Source organism: Apodemus sylvaticus, chromosome 1 (genome assembly GCF_947179515.1).
Source record: "Apodemus sylvaticus chromosome 1, mApoSyl1.1, whole genome shotgun sequence".
NCBI lineage: Eukaryota > Metazoa > Chordata > Mammalia > Rodentia > Muridae > Apodemus > Apodemus sylvaticus.
The window spans coordinates 121999321-122019926 of record NC_067472.1 but is presented as its reverse complement, the minus strand read 5'-3'; the positions used below and the strand labels follow the sequence as shown (position 1 = coordinate 122019926).

Here is a 20606-nt window from a genome sequence, read left to right as displayed (position 1 = left end):
AAGAGAATTTCAGGCTAATTTCCCTTATGAATATCGATGCAAAAATACTCAATAAAATTCTTGCCAACTGAATCCAAGAACACATCAAAATGATCATCGACCATGATCAATTAGGCTTCATCCCAGGGATGCAGGGATGGTTCAATATATAGAAATCCATCAATGCTATCCACTACATAAAGAAACACAAAGAAAAAAAAACATGATCATTTCATTAGATGCTGAAAAAGCATTTGACAAAATTCAGCATAATTTCATGCTAAAAGTCTTGGAAAGAACAGGAATGCATGGCCCATACCTAAACATAGTTAAAGCAATATACAGCAAACCAGTAGCCAATATCAAACTAAATGAAGAGAATCCCATTAAATTCAGGGACTAGACAAGGCTGCCCTCTCTCTACAAATCTTTTCAATATAGGACTTGATGTTCTAGCTAGTGCAATTAGACAACATAAGGAGGTCAAAGGGATACAAACTGAAAAGGAAGAAGTCAAATTACCACTTTATGTAGATGTCATGATAGTATACTTTAGTGATCCAAAAAAACTCCACCAGAGAACTCCTACAGTTGACAAACAACTTCAGCATAGTGGCTGGTTATAAAATCAACTCAAGCAAATCAGTTGCCTTCCTTTACTCAAAGGATAAACAGGCTGAGAAAGTTGTAAGGGAAATGACACCCTCCACAATAGCCACAAATATTATAAATTATATTGGTGTGAGTCTAACCAAACAAGTGAAAGATCTATACAACAGGAACTTCAGGTCTCTGAAGTAGGAAATTGAAGAAGACCTCAGAAAATGGAAAAATCGTCCATGCTTTTCGATTGACAGGATTAATATAGTTAAATGGTCATCTTGCCAAACGCAATATACAGATTCAGCACAATCCCCATCAAAATTCCAAATCAGTTCTTCACAGAGTTAGAAAAAGCAATTCTAAAATTCATCTGGATTAAGAAAAAAAAACAGGACAGCTAAAACTATTCTCAACAGTAAAAGAACTTCTGGGGGAATCAGTATCCCAGACCTCAAGCAATACTATAGAGCAATAGTGCTAAAAACTGCCTGGTATTGGCACAGTGACAGGCAAGTGGACCAATGAAATAGAATTGAAGACCCAGAAATGAATACACACACCTATGGTCAGTTGATCTTCGACAAAGGAGCTGAACACATCCAGTGGACAAAATATAGTCTTTTCAACAAACGGTGCTGGTTCAACTGGAAGTCAACATGCAGAAGAATGTGAATTGATCCATTCTTGTCTCCTTGTACTAAGCTCAGCTCCAAGTGGATCAAGGACCTCCACATAAAACCAGACTCACTGAAACTAATAGAAAAGAAACTGGGGAAAACCCTTGAGGACATGGGCACAGGGGATAAGTTCCTGAACAGAAGATCAATAGCTTATGTTCTAAGATCAAGAATTGACAAATGGGACCTCATAAAATTACAAAGTTTCTGTAAGGTAAAGGACATGGTCAAAAGAACAAAACAGCAACCAACAAATTGGGAAAAGATCTTCACCAACCTTACATCTGATAAAGGACTAGTATCTAATATATACAAAGAACTCAACAAGTTAGGCCGCAGGGAACTAAATAACCCTATTAAAAAACGGGGTACAGATCTAAACAAAGAATTTTCACCTGAAGAAATTTGGATGGCCAAGAAGCACCTTAAGAAATGCTCAATATCATTAGTCATTAGGGAAATGAAAATCTAAACAACCCTGACACTTCACTTCACACCAGTCAGAATGGCTAAAGTTAAAAACTCAAGAGAAAGCAGGTGTTGGCAAGGATGTAGAGAAAGAGGAGCACACCTCCATTGATAGTGGGATTGCAAGTTGGTACAACCACTATGGAAATCAGTCTGGCGGTTCCTCAGAAAACTGGACTTGACACTTCCGGAGGACCCTGCTATACCTCTCCTGGGCATATACCCTAAGGATTCCTCAGCATGCAATAAGGACACATGCTCCATTATGTTCATAGCAAGCTTATTTATAATAGCCAGAACTGGACAAAACCCAGATGTTCCTCAATGGAGGAATGGATACAGAAATATGTGGTATATTTACACAATGGAATTCTACTCAGCAATTAAAAACAATTCATGAAATTTTTAAGCAAATGGCTAGAACTGGAAAATATCATCCTAAGTGAGGTAACCCAATCACAAATGAATACACATGGAATGAAATCACTGATAAGTGGGTATTAATTAGTTCAGAAGCTCTGATTACCCAAGGCACAATTAGCATAACAAATGACTCCCATGAAGAAGTAAGGAGCAGGTACTTATCCTGGAAAAGCTTGATCTACCATTGTAGGGGAGTACCTGGACAGAGAAATGGAGGGAGGTGATTGGAGAATGGGCAGAGAGAAGAAGGCTTATGGGGCATATTAGGAGGGAGGAACTGGGAAAAGGGGAAATCATTTGGAATATAAACAAAGAATATTGAAATATATATATATATATTAACTCAGTATAATAAAAACATATGCAAAGCAAGAAAAAGTTACTTGATTTTTCATATATAAAGGCTAGTTTTAGAGAACAAAAATAAATAGTTTCAAGAGCAATGCTAGTGATCCATCAAAAAGTAAAGTTATCCTCTGTTTCTGCTTTTCTCTTTCAGATAAACTTGTGCTTTGAGATGATGGCCAACTCCACCCTGGTGACTGAGTTTCTCCTGCAGGTTTTTGCTAAGACTTGGGAACTCAGGATTCTACTTAGTGTGCTCTTCCTGCTGGTATACCTAGGCAGCCTGTTGGGAAATCTTATTATCATCATTTCTATTACAATTGACCATACCCTGAACATACCCATGTACTTCTTTCTCAGGAACCTTTCCATTTTAGACATGGGATATGTATCTGTTACAGTGCCCAATGCTTGTATCAACTCTCTCACTGATCACAGGAACATTACTGTGGCTGGATGTGCAACACAGATATTTTTGTTCTTCTTTTGTGCATGTGTAGAGATTCAGTTTCTCACCATCATGGCTCAGGACCGCTATGTGGCCATCTGTAAGCCTCTCCTCTACCCTATGATTATGAACCATCAATTCTGTGTTCAGATAACACTGGCTTCCCTACTTAGCTCTCTTGTCCTCGCAAGTGTGCACACTTTCAAAACATTCCAGCTGTCCTTTTGTCACTCTAATGTAGTCCCTCAGTTCTTCTGTGATATCCCTCCTTTGCTGAGTCTTTCTTGCTCTGACACCTTTAACAACAAACTCTTACTTCTTCTGACTGCCATTGGGCTCAGTGGTAGCTGCTTTGCCTTCATTGCCATATCATACATTCACATATTATCAACTGTGTTGAAGGTTCCTGTCAAAGAAGAGAGAGGGAAAGCCTTTTCCACCTGTGTCCCTCACATTATTGTAGTGTCCGTGTTTTTTATTTCTGCTGCCTATGTTTATCTAAAACCTCCAGTAGTAACATTAGAAGTAGTTCAGGAGATGACACTGTCTGTGTTTTATACCGTTGTTCCTCCATTCTTAAATCCTATCATCTATAGTCTTAGAAATAAACAGATAAATAAGGCTGTGAAGAAAGTAATGTTAAGAATTACTTTAGTATTTGAATATAAAAGGAATGAGTACTTGTCAGAGTTTTCTAAAGGAAGAGACTAACAAAATGAAATGAAATATTTATGCACAAACACGCAGACACAAACACACACAGAAATACACATACACACACAAAAGATGTAGAATCAGATCTACTTGCTCAAACACTGAAGAAGCTCATAAAAGCACTAAAATGAAAGCAGTAGCACATATACACACATATACATGTCTTATAGAGAGATAACAGAAATACACATGGGGACACACACACCCACGCACATGATAAAACAATAAAAAGCTCTGACAAGAAGTACAAGGTAAGGAATCTCTAAGGATGCCTGTAAATTTGTTTTCTATTGACAATCTACAGATGGGCATGCATCCTTCTTTACAAGTTATTTGTTTGCCCAGTCAGACTCCCTTGGAGGAAACTAGTCTTATACTTTAAAGTGATTATTAGACATTGTTTCTAAGTTATAGATAGATGGTTGTGTCCACTTCTTATTTAGGATGTAGTATGTTTTATGGTGAGAACTATATAGAACAATGCATGCTAACTTACTCTCTGTGAGTTAATATGTGCAATAGATCATGTTGCTATAAAAGAGGTCATTTTATTTGCATCTTCTATCACCTCTGGCTCTTATACTATTTTTCTTCTAAAATATGACTTTCTGATACAAGAGAAACATGCTGTTTATGTTGATAGTTACATGATCTGTCACTTTTTGCATAATATCTGGCTGTTGGTTTAGGTATTTTCTCTCCTATGCTCCAGGAAGAAGTTTCTGATGATGGCTGAGCAAAACACAGATCTATACATGAAGTAGATTTTCATTAGGAGTCATTTTATTGATTACATTTTTCAATTATAGTTTAATTTAAAAAATTATAACAGTAATATTTGGTTTTATCCTATGACCCAGAGCTATCTAGTTGCAGGTTCTTAGTTAGCCAGGCAATGGGGAATATGGAGTCCATCTCATGGAGATGTCTTTATGTCAAATTAGACATTAGTTGTTACTCTTACAAATTTTGGGTTGCCATAACACTAGTAAATATTACAGCTGGGACACTATTTCATACCAAAATATTTGTGGCTATGTTGTTGTTTACATTTCTGCTTTGCTTACATGGAAGGTAACAAATACACTATAATGTAGAAATTATGGCATTTTGTAGGCAACATCTTAACATTTCCATATTCAATGAGATAAACTGTAGGTTTTTCTTCAAAAAGATGAAATCCTGCTGTTATTTATGGAGAAAAAAAGTAGTGTCTTTGCAGAGGCTTTGAAGGTTTGGGAGTATTCATTGGACCATTTTGTCTAAGATTCACTTTGATATAAGCCAGTCATTGCACTGGCAGTATAATTTGATGACAACAGATGGCCATTTGGGAATCTGTCTCTCCCATTAATTGGTCCCCTATGATTTTTTTTTTAGATTGCTTTATTGTGTATAAACATTATAAGAATATTCTATTGAATTACATTTCTGTAATACTCTTCCAAAGATCCTCATTTTTAGCTGTGTCACCCCATAAACCCTATCTGTTCCTCTCTTTCTCAATCACCCCATTTAATCCTCCCATTCCATTCCTCCAATCCATCTGTAACTATTTGTTCGATATCCTTTTTCTAATGTTCTCTGCCTGTCATCACCTACTCCCTTACCATATACCTAACTTGTATGGTTCTCTGGATTGTACCTGGGTTATTACTGATGAATTTAGGCTAACATTAACATATAAGATAATAAAAATCCAGATTAGTCCTTCTGGATCTGGGCTACTCCAGTCAGGAATATTATTTTAAGTACCAAGCATTTACCTGTATCATGTCATTATTTTATTTTAAGATTTTATTTTTTTATTTTTCTTTCATACAATACGTTTCAACTGCATCCTCACCTTATCCAAATTTTTCAATTTTTCCCCTAGACCAACCTATTCTTCATTTCCCTTGAAAAAAGAGCAAGTCTCTCTGTGATTTTAATTGAAGTTGCCATAATATGATGAAATCAGACTAGGTATATCAAGCCTGGATGAGGCAACATAAAAGGAGGAAAAAGATACCACAAACAGTCAAAAGAGTCAGGGACATCCACCTTCCCATAGTTAGGAAATATTTTTTTTTTATTTTCTATATTCTTTGTTTACCTTCCAAATGATTTCCCCTTTTCCGGATTCCCCCCTCCCCATATGTCTCATAAACATTCTTCTCTCCATCCATTCTCCAATTACCTCCCTCCTTTTTCTCTGTCCTTATATTCCCCTCCAATGCTAGATCAATCCTTTCCAGGATCAGGACCCTCTCCATACTTCTTCATGGGAGTCCTTCGTTATGCGATTTGTGCCTTGGGTATTCAGGGCTTCTGGGTTAATTAATATCCACTAATCAGAGATTGCATTCCATGTGTATTCTTTTGTGACTGGGCTACCTCACTTAGGATGATATTTTCCAGATCAAACCATTTGCCTAAAAATTTTGTGAATTCATTGTTTCTAATTGCTGAGTAGTATTCCATTGTGTAAATATACCACATTTTCTGTATCCATTCCTCCTTTGAGTTCTTTCCAGCTTCTGGCTATTATAAATAAGGCTGCTATGAACATAATGGAGCATGTGTCTTTATTGCATGCCGGTGGAATCCTTTGGGTATATGCCCAGGAGAGGTATAGCAGGGTCCTCTGGAAGTGTCATGTCCAGTTTTCTGAGGAACCACTAGACTGATTTCCAGAGTGGTTGTACCATCTTACAGCCCTACCAGCAGTGGAGGAGTGTTCCTCTTTCTCCACATCCTCGCCAACACCTGCTGTCTCTTGAGCTTTTGACCTTAGCCATTCTGACTGGTGTAAGGTGAAATATCAGTGTTGTTTTGATTTGCATTTCCCTAATGACTAATGATGTTGAGCACTTCTTAAGGTGCCTCTCGGCCATACGAATTTCTTCCGGTGAAAATTCTTTGTTTAGATCTGTACCCCATTTTTAATAGGGTTATTTGTTTCCCTGGGGTCTAACTTCTTGAGTTCTTTGTATATATTGGATATTAGCCCTCTATCAGATGTAGGGTTGGTGAATATCCTTTCCCAATTTGATGGTTTCCGTTTTGTCCTTTTAACAGTGTCCTTTGCCTTACAGAAACTTTGTAATGTTATGAGGTCACATTTATCAATTCTTGATCTTAGAGCATAAGCTATTGGTGATCTCTTCAGGAACTTTCCCCCTGTGCCCATGTCCTCAAGGGTCTTCCCCAGTTTCTTTTCTATTAGTTTCAGTGTGTCTGGTTTTATATGAAGGTCCTTGATCCACATGGAGTGAAGTTTAGTACATGGAGATAAGAATGAATCAATTCGCATTCTTCTGCATGCTGACCTCCAGTTGAACCAGCACCATTTGTTGAAAAGGCTATCTTTTTTCCACTGGATGTTTTCAGCTCCTTTGTCAAAGATCAAGTGACCATAGGTGTGTGAGTTCATTTCTGGATCTTCAATTCTATTCCATTGGTCCACTTGTCTGTCACTGTGCCAATACCATGTAGTTTTTAACACTATTTGCTCTGAAGTATTGCTTGAAGTCAGGGATACTGATTCCCCCAGAATTTCTTTTGTTGTTGAGAATAGTTTTAGCTATCCTGGATTTCTTGTTATTCCAGATGAATTTGAGAATTGCTTTTTCTAACTCTGTGAAGAACTGAGTTGGGATTTTGATGGAGATTGCATTGAATCTGTAGATCGCTTTTGGCAAGATGGCCATTTTAACTATATTAATCCTGCCAATCCAAGAGCATGGCAGATTTTTCCATTTTCTGAGGTCTTTTATTTCCTTCCTCAGAGACCTGAAGTTCTTGTCATATAGATCTTTCACTTGTTTGGTTAGAGTCACACCAAGATACTTTATATTGTTTGTGGCTATTGTGAAGGGTGTCATTTCCCTAACTTCTTTCTCAGCCTGCTTTTCTTTTGACTATAGGAAGGCAACTGATTTGCTTGAGTTGATTTTCTAACCAGCCGCTTTGCTGAAGTTGTTTATCAGCTGGAGGAGTTCCCTGGTGGAGGTTTTCAGGTCACTTAAGTAGAATATCATGTCATTTGCAAATAGTGATAATTTGACTTCTTCCTTTCCAATTTGTATCCCCTTGACCTCCTTATGTTGTCTAATTGCTCTAGCTAGAACTTCAAGTACTACATTGAAAAGATATGGAGAGAGAGGACAGCCTTGTCTAGTCCCTGATTATAGTGGGATTGTTTCACATTTCTCTCCATTTAGGTTGATGTTGGCTACCGGTTTGTTGTATATTGCTTTAACTATGTTTAGGTATGGGCCTTGAATTCCTGTTATTTCCAAGACTTTTAGCGTGAAAGGATGCTGAATTTTGTCAAATGCTTTTTCTGCATCTAATGAGATGATCATATGGTTTTTTTCTTAGAGTTTGTTTACATAGTGGATAGCATTGATGGATTTCTTTATATTGAACCATTCCTGCATCTCTGGGATGAAGCCTACTTGATCATGGTGGATGATCATTTTGATGTGTTTTTGTATTCGGTTGGCAAGAATTTCATTAAGTATTTTTGCATCAATATTCATAAGAGAAATTGGCGTGAAGTTCTCTTTCTTTGTTGGATCTTTGTGTGGTTTTGGTATCAGTGTAATTGTGGCTTCATAGAATGAGTTGGGCAGAGTTCCTTCTGTTTCTATTTTGTGAAATAGTTTGAAGAGTATTGGTGTTAGGTCCTCTATGAAGGTCTGATAGAATTCTGCACTGAAGCCATCTGGTCTTGTTCTTTTTTTTGGTTGGGAGAATTTCTATGACCCTTTTTATTTCTTCGGGTGTTATGGGACTGTTTAGATGATCCATTTGATCCTGATTTAGATTTGGTGTCAGATATCAGTCTAGGAAACTGTCCATTTCCTCAAGATTATCCAGTGGTGTTGAGCATAGGCTTTTGTAGTAGGATCTAATGGTTTTTTTTTTTTTGAATTTCCTCAGTTTCTGTTGTTATTTCTCCCTTTTCCTTTCTAAGTTTGTTAATCTGGATACTGTCTTTGTGCCCTTTGATTAGTCTGGCTAAGGGTTTATCTATCTTGTTGATTTTCTCAAAGAACCATCTCCTGGTTTTGTTGATTCTTTGTATGGATCTCTTTGTTTCTACATCATTGATTTTGGCCCTGAGTTTGATGAATTCCTGCCTTCTACTCCTGATGGGTGAAATAGCTTCTTTTTGTTCCAGGGCTTTCAGTTGTGTCATTAAGCTATTAGTGTATGCTCTCTCCATTTTCTTTTTGGAGGCACTCAGGGCTATGAGTTTTCCTCTTAGCACTGCTTTCATTGTGTCCCATAGATTTGGTTATGTTGTATCTTAATTTTCATTAAGTTCTAAAAAGTACTTAATTTCTTTCTTTATTTCTTCCATGACAAAGGTTTCATTCAGTAGAATATTGTTCAGTTTCCACGTGTATGTGGGTTTTCTGTTGTTTTTGTTGCTATTGAAGACGACTTTTACTCCATAGTGATCTGGTAGGAGGCATAGGATTAGTTCGATCTTCTTATATTTGTTGAGGTCTGTCTTGTGACCAATTATATGAGAAAAAGATATATTCTTTTGCTTTAGGATAGAATGATATATATATATATATATATATATATATATATATATATATATTAAATCTAATTGGTCCAAAGCTTCAATTAGTTTCTCTGTGTCCCTGTTCAGTTTCTGTTTTCCTGATCAGTCCATTGAAGAAAGTGCAGTGTTGAAGTCACCCACAATTATTGTGTTAGGTTCAATGTGTGCTTCGAGCTTTAATAAAGTTTCTTTTATGAATGAGGGTGTCCTTGATTTGGAGAATAGATGTTCAGTATTGAGAGATCTTCTTGTTGTATTTTTCCTTTGAGCAGCAAGAAGTGTCCCTCAGAGTCTCTTTTGTTGATTTTGGGTTGAAAGTCAATTTTATCTGATATTAGAATGGCTACTCCAGCTTGTTTCCTGAGACCATTTGCTTGTAAAATTGTCTTCCAGCCTTTTACTCTAAGGTAGTATTTGCCTTTGACCCCGAGGTATGTTGCCTGTATGCAGCAAAATGTAGGGTCCTGTTCATGTATCCAGTCAGTTAGTCTATGTCTTTATATTGGGGCATTGAGTCCATTGATGGTAAGAGATATTAAGGAAAGGTGATTATTACTTCCTGTCATTTTTGATGTTATTTTTTAAATTTGATTGGTTAACTTCTTTTGGGTTTGATGAAAGGTTACTATCTTGCTTTGTCCAGGGTGAAGTTTCCCTCTTTGTATTGCTGTTTTCCTCCTATTATCCTTTGTAGGGCTGGGTTTGTGGACAGATATTGGTTAAACTTGGTTTTGTCATGCAATATCTTAGTTTCTCCATCTATGGTGATTGAGAGTTTTGCTGGGCATAGTAGTTTTGGCTGGCATTTGTGTTCTCTTAGAGTCTGCATGAGATCTGCCCAGGACCTTGTAGCTTTTATGGTCTCTGGTTAGATGACTGGTGTGATTCTGATAGGTCTTCCATTATATGTTACTTGGCCTTTTTCTCTTACTGCCTTTAATATTCTTTCTTTGTTTAGTACATTTGGGGTTTTGATTATTATGTGATGGGAGGTATTTCTGTCCTTGTCCAGTCTGTTTGGAGTTCTGTAGGCTTCTTATATATTCATGGGCATCTCTCTCTTTAGGTTAGGGAAGTTTACTTCCATAATTTTATTGAAGATATTTGCTGGCCCTTTCAGTTGTAAATCTTCACTTTCATCTATGTCTATAATCCTTAGATTTGGTCTTCTCATTGTGTCCTGGATTTCCTGGATGTTTTGGGTTACAAGCTTTTTGCATTTTGCCTTGTCTTTAACTGTTGTGTCCATGGTTTCTATGGTATCTTCAGCATCTGAGATTCTTTCTTCTATTTTTTGTATTCTGTTGTTGATATTTGCATCTATACCCCCTGATTTCTTACCAAGGCTTTCTATCTCCAAAGTTGTCTCCCTTTGAGATTTCTTAGTTGTTTTTACTTCTGATTTTAGATCCTGAATGGTTTTGTTTAGCTCCTTCACTTGCTTGTTTGTGCTTTCCTGTAATTCTTTTAAGAGATTTTTGTGTTTCCTCTTTCATGACCTCAGCCTGTTGACCAAAGTTCTCCTGTATTTCTTTAAGTGATTTTTGCATTTCCTCCTTATTGGCTTTTATATTTTCCTGAATTTCTTTCAATGATTTTTGTGTTTCCCTTGTAAGGACTTCTAACTTTTGATCCACTTTCTCCTGAATTTCTTTAAGCATGTCCTTCATGTGTTCCTGTACCAGCATCATGAGCAGTGATTTTAAATGCAAATCTTGTTTTTCTGGTGTGATGGGGTATCTAGGACATGCTGTTAAAGGAGAATTGGGTACAGATGCTGCTATATTGCCTTGATTTCTGTTAGTGATGTTTCTACTGTGTTTGCCTTTTGCCATCTAGTTCTCACTGGTGTTAGTTGGTCTTATCAATGCTGGACTCACCAGTGCAAGATGCCTCTTCCCAGGTGGCCTCTGGTGCACAGCTGACCTCCTGCACTGCCTGGAGACAGGGTGCTACGGCCCAGGCTGTTCAGATCCCAAAGCAGACACCGGAAGGCTCCTGCCAGGGCCTGCTGGACTTGCCAGAGCACTCTGACTCCTCCCAGCTGGCCTCCCAGGTGCCCCTCTGGCCTCTTGCAGGACCAGGAGAAGTGGAGTTGCAGCCCAGGCTGTTCTGGATCCTGAAGCGGAGATCTGAAGGCTCCCGCCAGAGGCCTCAGGACTCATGAAATATTTTTAACAGTTGACTAATATCCCATTATGTAAACGTACCACATTTTTCTTATGTTAACATTCTTCAGTTTTATGAGTATTTATGAAAGGGTTGAAATCATAAAACAAGAAAAAAGAAAAAAAATTTTCATTACATCTTCACAAATAAGTCACAATTGACTTTTACCTAATGAATGAAAAAAACGGCTATGATTAATGAATCCATTTACATAGTTTTAATAGTGCTTTGGAGATGCTATGAAATAAAAGATTATGGATATAAAATCAATAAAATCTCTATCAAAACCACAAGGGCTAAGTATTGTGCTGTGTACTATTTGTGTATGAAATATGAGGGGCAAAATTCATGAGGATAAATTTTTGAATTTTTCCTCAATTAATTTGTCAGTCTGCTCAGTTATTAACTGAGATTACCTGTTATTAACCTTAGAAATGATGATCTCATGTTTAGGAATAGCAATTAATCATTGCCTAAGGACTTAGTATTTACCTTACTATTTTGTCAGAAACTTTAAATATGCACATGTATCCAGTATGAATACTATTCACAAATTGTAAAATGATTATAGCAAAAATAATAGTTTATTAAATTACTTTTGTTCCAACTCCAGAAGTGAAAATACTAAATATTTGGTAACTGTTCTGATTTAAAATAACATATATGCAATAGTTTTATTTGTTTGCTATTACTTATAACATTTTTGAAGAAAAATTTGTTTTACTTTTATTATATGTGTATTGATATTTTGCCTGTATGTTTACCTATATTGCATATACATTCACTGCCTTCAGAGGCAAGAAGTCATTGAGAATTCTGATACTGGAATTACATGGAGACTGTTGTTCAGTTCCACATGGGCACTGAAATATGAAATAGGTCTCCAACAAGAGCATCACATGCACTTAACTGATAGAATTCCCTCCAGATCCAGCATTTAGATTTTGCATTTTCCTTTCATAAATAAAACAAAGGTTCACAATTACTTTTTAAATTCACAGAAATTCTCAGTATTTGCTTTATTTTTCTATATAATTTGGTCATTCTGTGTGTGTGTGTGTGTGTGTGTGTGTGTGTGTGTGTGTGTGTGTAGGTGTTGGGGCATAGTGGTTCTCTAGGCTTTGATTTTTCAAAGTGTACTTTAGGAAGGGTACTTACATGCTTGAATCTCTTAACTTCCCTTTTAGCTTACCTCCAGCCAGAGATAGTGGAAACAGACAGATAATAGAGCAAAGGGGGATGTGGAATTGTTTAGACATTGTTCTTTTTGGCAATTCCAGTCTTTGCTGTCAAGATATCAAATGTTTATTTCTCCTGATCAACAGCAGTAGATCAGTACACTCATAAACAACATTGATGAATCAACAACTGCAGTTTGATCCAAAAGAAGCTATGATGCTCTGATAATCAGTCTATGGCCACAAGAGTGGCAAGAACATGACCAGATGGTTTTTCCTGACATTTCTTTCTATGAAGTCATGACAAACACTAAAAAGCAAAGAGTGGCAAGCCAAACCAATTCCATACAGAACAGTTTACTGTCTGTTGCTTATACTTATACTCTTTGCAAACATCACATACCCATTTCTGAGGCCACTCCCAGAAAACACCACATGTCTCTTCTCAGTGAAATATCCTCCTTCATGTCTGTTTCAGCAAACCATCCTCTCATAAGATAATTTCCTGAAAAAATCACATGACAAAATACAGCCTCAAAAGAAGTTACATTTCATGTCCTCTATTCTAGTTAGGAAATTGTTTTTCTGTAACATTGTCAATTTATACAAAATAGAAACAATTTAAGAGTCATATAACTAAAACTTTACATCACATTTTAAACAGTGTATGTACATGACAGTCAAACAATAATTAAAAAAACCTTAAATTTCTATCAAATATACAATAACTAAGCAAAAATGTTCTTGAGGCAAACCTGGGTTCTTTCAAATTTCTGACTTATGACTAGAGTAGCAATGAGTGTGCTTCATCAAGTGTCTCTGTAGTAAGATGAAGCAACATTTGATATACATTACAGAATGATAGAGGTGGATCTTCAGGTAGATTTCCATTTTCCCAAGGAACTATTGCATTGATTTTCATAATAGTTGTACATTTGCATACCCACCAGAAATTGATTTGACTTTTATTTACCTGATAATGAATTGTGTTACACATTTTATTAATAAATGATTCTCAACAATTTGGTTTCCTTTTTGTGAATTCTGTGTTAGAGATCTTTGTCTTCTTTCTGTACACTTTCTTGAGTTTTTAATATTTTGAATATAATCCCCTCCTGGATATGGAGTTGTGAGAAATCTTTTTCCTGTCAATAGGCTTCAAGTTTGTTTGAATGAATAATAATGTAGTACAAAGCCCAACCAACTATTTTTTTGAAGAAACTCCATTTTTTTTTTTTTTGTGAGGACAGGGGCTGAACTCTATTATCAGGGAGAAAAATCACAAAGTACACCTTAGCAAACATCCTATGGAAACCCACCCACCTTAGCAACAAACAGTAATGGTACTGTAGCAGGACTAATGTACAGATGGATAAAATAAGACAGGCTGCATAGATAGCCTGAACAATTGTCAAGTAGTTCTGCCCTCTGTTAGAATCCTGTAGATTACACCAGAAATGCAGATTTAAAAATATTAACTTGCTTACCTATATGGAAATTTCTCAAGTTTTTCTAACCACAATGAAAACCTTGAACCACTAGACTCAGGGCTCTCACTCTGACCTGCTGGGATGTGGATCTTGGAAGACCATCCTCTAGAGCTCAAAATTAAGATGCTTATGTGGTTTTCATAGAAATTGACTCCTTGGTAGTCTTTGTGTATATGAAATTTGGACATAACAGTAGAAGTTTCTTAGTTTCATGAGGAACAATGTAATAATTGTTGATCTTAGATCATGTTCTAATGGTGTTCTGTTAAGAAATTCTGTTCTTTTACTGTGGAGAACTCTGATGCCACATTTAGGATATTGTCACATCCTCTCCAGCATCTGCTGTCCCCTGAGTTTTTCATCTTAGCCATTCTGACTAGTGTAAGGTGGAATCTCAGTGTTGTTTTGATTTACATTTCCCTGATTACTAAGGATACTGAACATTTCTTTAGGTGCTTTAGAGCCATTCAAATTTTCTCAGTTGAGAATTCCATCTTTAGCTCTGTACCCCATTTTTAATAGGATTATTTGACTCTCTGGAGACTAAATTCTTCAGTTCTTTGTATACATTGGCTATTAACCCTCTGTGGGAGTTAGGATTAGTAAAGATCTATTCCCAATTAGTTGGTTGTCGTTTTGTCCTATTGACCATATCCTTTGGCTTACAGAAGACTTGCAGTTTTATGAGGTTCCATTTGTTGATTCTTGTTCTTAAAGCATAAGCCATTGGTGGTCTGTTCAGGAAATTTTCCCCTGTGCCCATGTGTTCAAGATTCATCACCACTTTCTCCTCTATAAGCTTCATTGTGTCTGATTTTAAGTGTTGATCCTTGATCCACTTGGCCTTGAGCTTTGTACAAGGAGATAAGAATGGGTTGATTTGCATTTTTCTGCATGCAGACCTCAAATTGATCCCGCACCATTTGTTAAAAAAGCTGTCCTATTTCCAGTGAATATTTTTAGCTTCTTTGTAAAATATCAAGTGACCATACCTCTGTGGGTTCTTTTCTGTGTCTTCAATTCCATTCCATTGATCTTCCTGCCTGTCTGTATACCAATACTGAACAGTTTCTATCACTATTTCTCTGTAATAGAACCTGAGGTGAGGGATCGTGATTCTCCCCAGAAGAACTTTTGTTGTGGAGAATAATTTTGCTATCCTGGGTTTTTTTTTTTTGTTATTCCAGATGAATTTGAGAATTGCTCTTTCTAGATCTATGAAGAATTGATTTGGGATTTTGATGGGGATTGTATTGAATTTGTAGATTGCTTTCAGCAAAATGGCCATTTTTACTATATTGATCCTGTCATTATATAAACATGGGAAATCTTTCCATCTTCGGAGACCTTCTTCAATTTCTTTCTTCAGAGCTTTGAAGTTCTTATCATACAGATCTTTCACTTGCTTATTAAGTGTCACACCTATGTATGAAATATCATTTGGGACTATTGTGAAGGGTGTCATTTCCCTAATTTCTTTCTCATCTTGTTTATCCTTTGATTAGAGGAAGGCTACTGATTTGGTTGAGTTAATTTTATAACCAGCCACTTTGCTGAAGTTGTTTATCAGCTTTAGGAGTTCTCTGGTGGCAGTCTTGGGGTCCCTTAAGTATACAATCATATTGTCTGCAAATAGTGATAATTTGACATCTTCCTTCCCAACATGTATCCCTTTAACCTCCTTATGTTGTCTAATTACTCTGGCTATAACTTCAAGTACGATATTGAATACATAGGGAGAGACTGGACAGCCTTGTCTGGTCCCCAATTTTAGTGGGTTTGCTTCAATTTTCTCTCCATTTAACTTGATGTTGGCTACTGGTTTGCAGTATATTGCTTTCACTATGTTTAGGCATTGGACTTGTATTCACAATCTCTCCAAGACTTTTATTATGAAAGGATGCTGGATTTTGTCAAAAGGCTTGTCAGCATATAATATTGACCATGTGTTTTTTTTTTCCTTTAGTTTGTTTATGTAGTGGATTACATTGATAGATTTCTGTATATTGAACCATCCCTGCATCCCTGGGATGAAGCATACCTGACCGTGGTGAATTATAGTTTTGATTCATTATTGGATTCAGTTGGCCAGGATTTTGCCCAGTATTTTTGCATTGATGTTCATGAGGGAGATTGGTCTGAAGTTCTCCTTCCTTGTTTGGTTTAGGCAAAATGCAAAAAGCTTGTATCCCAGAACATCCAGGAAATCCAGGACACAATGAGTAGACCAAACCTAAGGATTATAGGAATAGATGAGAGTGAAGATTTACAACTGAAAGGGCCAGCAAATATCTTCAATAAAATTATTGAAGTAAACTTCCCTAACCTAAAGAGAAAGATGCCCATGGATATACAAGAAGCCTACAGAACTCCAAACAGACTGGACCAGAACAGAAATACTTCCTGTCACATAATAATCAAAACACCAAATGTACTAAACAAAGAAAGAATATTAAAGGCAGTAAGAGAAAAAGGCCAAGTAACATATAAAGGAAGACCTATCAGAATCACAGCAGACTTTTCACCTGAGACTATGAAGGCTAGAAGATCCTGGGCAGATCTCATGCAGACTATAAGAGAACACAAATGCCAGCCAAAACTACTATACCCAGCAAAACTCTCAATCACAGTAGATGGAGAAACTAAGATATTCTATGACAAAACCAAGTTTACCCAATATCTATCCCCAAACCCAGCCCTACAAAGGATAACAGGAGGAAAACACCAATACAAGGAGGGAAACTTCACCCTGGAAAAAGCAAGATAGTAACCTTTCATCAAACCCAAAAGAAGTTAACCAATCAAATTTAAAAAATAACATCAAAATGACAGGAAGTAACAATCACTATTCCTTAATATCTCTTAACATCAATGGACTCAATGCCCCAATAAAAAGACATAGACTAACTGACTGGATACGTAAACAGGACCGTACATTTTGCTGCTTACAGGAAACACACCTCAGGGTCAAAGACAAATACTACTTTAGAGTAAAATGCTGGAAGACAATTTTACAAGCAAATGGTCTCAGGAAACAAGCTGGAGTAGCCATTTTCATATCAGATATAATTGACTTTCAACCCAAAGTCATCAAAAGAGACTCTGAGGGACACTTCTTGCTGGTCAAAGGAAAAATACAGCAAGAAGATCTCTCAATCCTGAACATCTATGCTCCAAATGCAAGGGCACCGTCTTTCGTAAAAGAAACTTTATTAAATCTCAAAGCACATATTGCACCTAACACAATAATTGTGGGTGACTTCAACACTGCACTTTCCTCAATGGACCGATTAGGAAAACAGAAACTAAACAGAGACACAATGAAACTAATTGAAGCATTGGACCAATTAGATTTAACACACACACACACACACACACACACACACACACACACATATATATATATAACATTCTATCCTAAAGCAAAAAATTATACCTTTTTCTCAGCACCTCATGGTACCTTCTCTAAAATCGACCATATAATTGGTCACAAGACAGACCTCAACAGATATAAGAAGATCGAACTAATCCCATGCCTCCTACCAGATCACTATGGAGTAAAAGTGGTCTTCAATAGCAACAAAAACAACAGAAAACCAACATACACGTGGAAACTGAACAATATTCTACTCAATGATACCTTGGTCAAGGAAGAAATAAAGAAAGAATTTAAAGACTTTTTAGAACTTAATGAAAATGAAGACACAACATACCAAAATCTATGGGACACAATGAAAGCAGTGCTAAGAGGAAAACGCATAGCCCTGAGTGCCTCCAAAAAGAAAATGGAGAGAGCATACATTACCAGCTTAATGACACATCTGAAAGCCCTGGGAAAAAAAAGAAGCTATTTCACCCAGGAGGAGTAGAAGGCAGGAAATCATCAAACTCAGGGCCGAAATCAATCAAGTAGAAACAAAGAGAACCATAAAAAGTATCAACAAAACCAGGAGCTGGTTCTTTGAGAAAATCAACAAGATAGATAAACCCTTAGCCAGACTGTCCAAAGGGCACAAACTTAGAAATGAAAAGGGAGATATAACAACGGAAACTGAGGAAATCCAAAAAATCATCAGATCCTACTACAAGAGCCTGTACTCAACACAACTGGAGAATCTGGAGGAAATGGACAATCTCCTATACAGATACCAAATACCAAAATTAAATCAGGACCAAATAGATCATCTGAACAGTACCATAATGCCTAAAGAAATAGAAGGAGTCATAGAAAGTCTTCCAACCAAAAAAAGCACAGGACCAGATGGTTTCAGTGCAGAATTCTATCAGACCTTCAAAGAAGAGTTAACACCAATACTCTTCAAACTATTCCAAAAAATAGAAACAGAAGGAACACTACCCAATTCCTTCTAAGAAGCCACAATTACACTGAAACCAAAACCACACAAAGATCCAACAAAGAAAAAGAACTTCAGACCAATTTCCCTTATGAATATGGATGCAAAAATACTCAATAAAATTCTTGCCAACCGAATCCAAGGACACATCAAAACAATCATCGACCATGATCAAGTAGGCTTTATCCTGGGAATGTAGGGTTGGTTCAATATATGGAAATCCATCAATGCAATCCACTACATTAACAACCCAAAGAAAAAAACCACATGGTCATTTCACTGGATGCTGAAAAAGCATTTGACAAAATTCAGCATTCTTTCATGCTTAAAGTCTTGGAAAGAACAGGAATTCAAGGTCCATACCTAAACATAGTAAAAGCAATATACAGCAAACCTGTAGCCAGCATCAAACTAAATGGAGAGAAACTTGAAGCAATCCCACTAAAATCAGGGACTAGACAGGGCTGCCCCCTTTCTCCTTATCTTTTCAATTTGTACTTGAGGTTCTAGCTCGGGCAATTCGACAACATAAGGAGGTCAAAGGGATACAAATTGGAAAGGAAGAAGTCAAATTATCATTATTTGCAGATGACATGATAGTCTACCTAAGTGACCTAAAAAACTCCACTAGAGAACTCCTACAGCTGATAAACAACTTCAGCAAAGTGGCAAGTTGTAAAATCAACTCAAGCAAATCAGTGGCCTTCCTATACTCAAAGGATAAGCAGGCTGAGAAAGAAATTAAGGAAATGACTCCCTTCACTATAGCTACAAACAGTATAAAGTATCTTTGACTCTTACCAAAAATGTGAAAGATCTGTATGACAAGAACTTCAAGACTCTGAAGAAGGAAATGGAAGAAGACCTCAAAAAATGGGAAAACCTCCCATGCTCATGGATCAGCAGGATCAATATAGTTAAAATGGCCATTTTGCCAAAAGCAATATACAGATTCAATGCAATACCCATCAAAATCGCAACTCAATTCTTCACAGAGTTAGAAAGAGCAATTATCAAATTCATCTGGAATAACAAAAAAACACAGGATAGCTAAAACAATTCTCAGCAACAAAAGAAAGTCTGGGGGAATCAGTATCCCTGACCTCAAGCAATACTACAGAGCAATAGAGTTAAAAAAGTGCATGGTATTGGTACCTTGACAGGCAGGAGGATCAATGGAATAGGATTGAAGATCCAGAAATGAACCCACACACCTATGGCCACTTGATCCTCGACTAAGAGGCTGAAAACATCCAATGGAAAAAAAATAGCCTTTTCAACAAATGGTGCTGGTTCAACTGGAGGTCACCATGCAAAAGAATGTGAATTGATCCATCCTTGTTTCCTTGTACTAAGGTCAAATCCAAATGTATCAAGGACCTCCACATAAAGCCAGATACTCTGAAGCTAATAGAAAAGAAACTGTGGAAGACCCTTGAGGATATCTGTACAGGGAGAAAGTTTCTGAACAAAACACCAATAGCGTATGCTCTAAGATCAAGAATTGACAAATGGGACCTCGTAAAATTACAAAGTTTCTGTAAGGCAAAGGACACTGTCAAAAGGACAAATCGGCAACCAACAAATTGGGAAAAGATCTTCACCAATCCTACATCAGATAGAGCGCTAATATCCAATATATATAAAGAACTCAAGAAGTTAGACTCCAGAAAACCTAACAACCCTATTAAAAATGGGGTACAGAGTTAAACAAAGAATTCTCACCTGAAGAACTTCGGATGGCGGAGAAGCATCTTAAAAAATGCTCAACTTCATTAGTCATTAGGGAAATGCAAATCAAAACAACCCTAAGATTCCACCTTACACCAGTCAGAATGGCTAAGATTAAAAATTCAGGAGACAGCAGGTGGTGGAGAGGGTGTGGAGAAAGAGGAACACTCCTCTACTGCTGGTGGGGTTGCAAATTGGTACAACCACTCTGGAAATTAGTCTGGCGGTTGCTCCGAAATCTGGGCACCTCACTTCCAGAAGATCCTGCTATACCACTCCTGGGCATATACCCAGAGGATTCCCCACCATGTAATAAGGATACATGCTCTACTATGTTCATAGCAGCCCTATTTATAATTGCCAGATGCTGGAAAGAACCCAGGTATCCCTCAACAGAAGAGTGGATGCAAAAATTGTGGTATATCTACACAATGGTGTACTATTCAGCCATTAGAAACAA

The 20606-nt window shown here is 37.0% G+C and overlaps 1 protein-coding gene across 1 annotated transcript; it reads left to right on the top strand.

The window, feature by feature from the left end:
* The first annotated feature begins 2667 nt into the window (after positions 1 to 2667).
* Positions 2668 to 3654, top strand: LOC127681601 (olfactory receptor 14C36-like). Its single transcript, XM_052178020.1, has one exon. The coding sequence runs from the start codon at positions 2668 to 2670 to the stop codon at positions 3652 to 3654; it is 987 nt and encodes a 328-aa protein (XP_052033980.1).
* Positions 3655 to 20606: the final 16952 nt, after the last annotated feature.

What these genes read in the sequence shown, in the direction of transcription:
- LOC127681601 (XM_052178020.1), top strand. Translation starts at nt 2,668, where the DNA reads ATGATGGCCAACTCCACCCTGGTGACTGAGTTTCTCCTGCAGGTTTTT.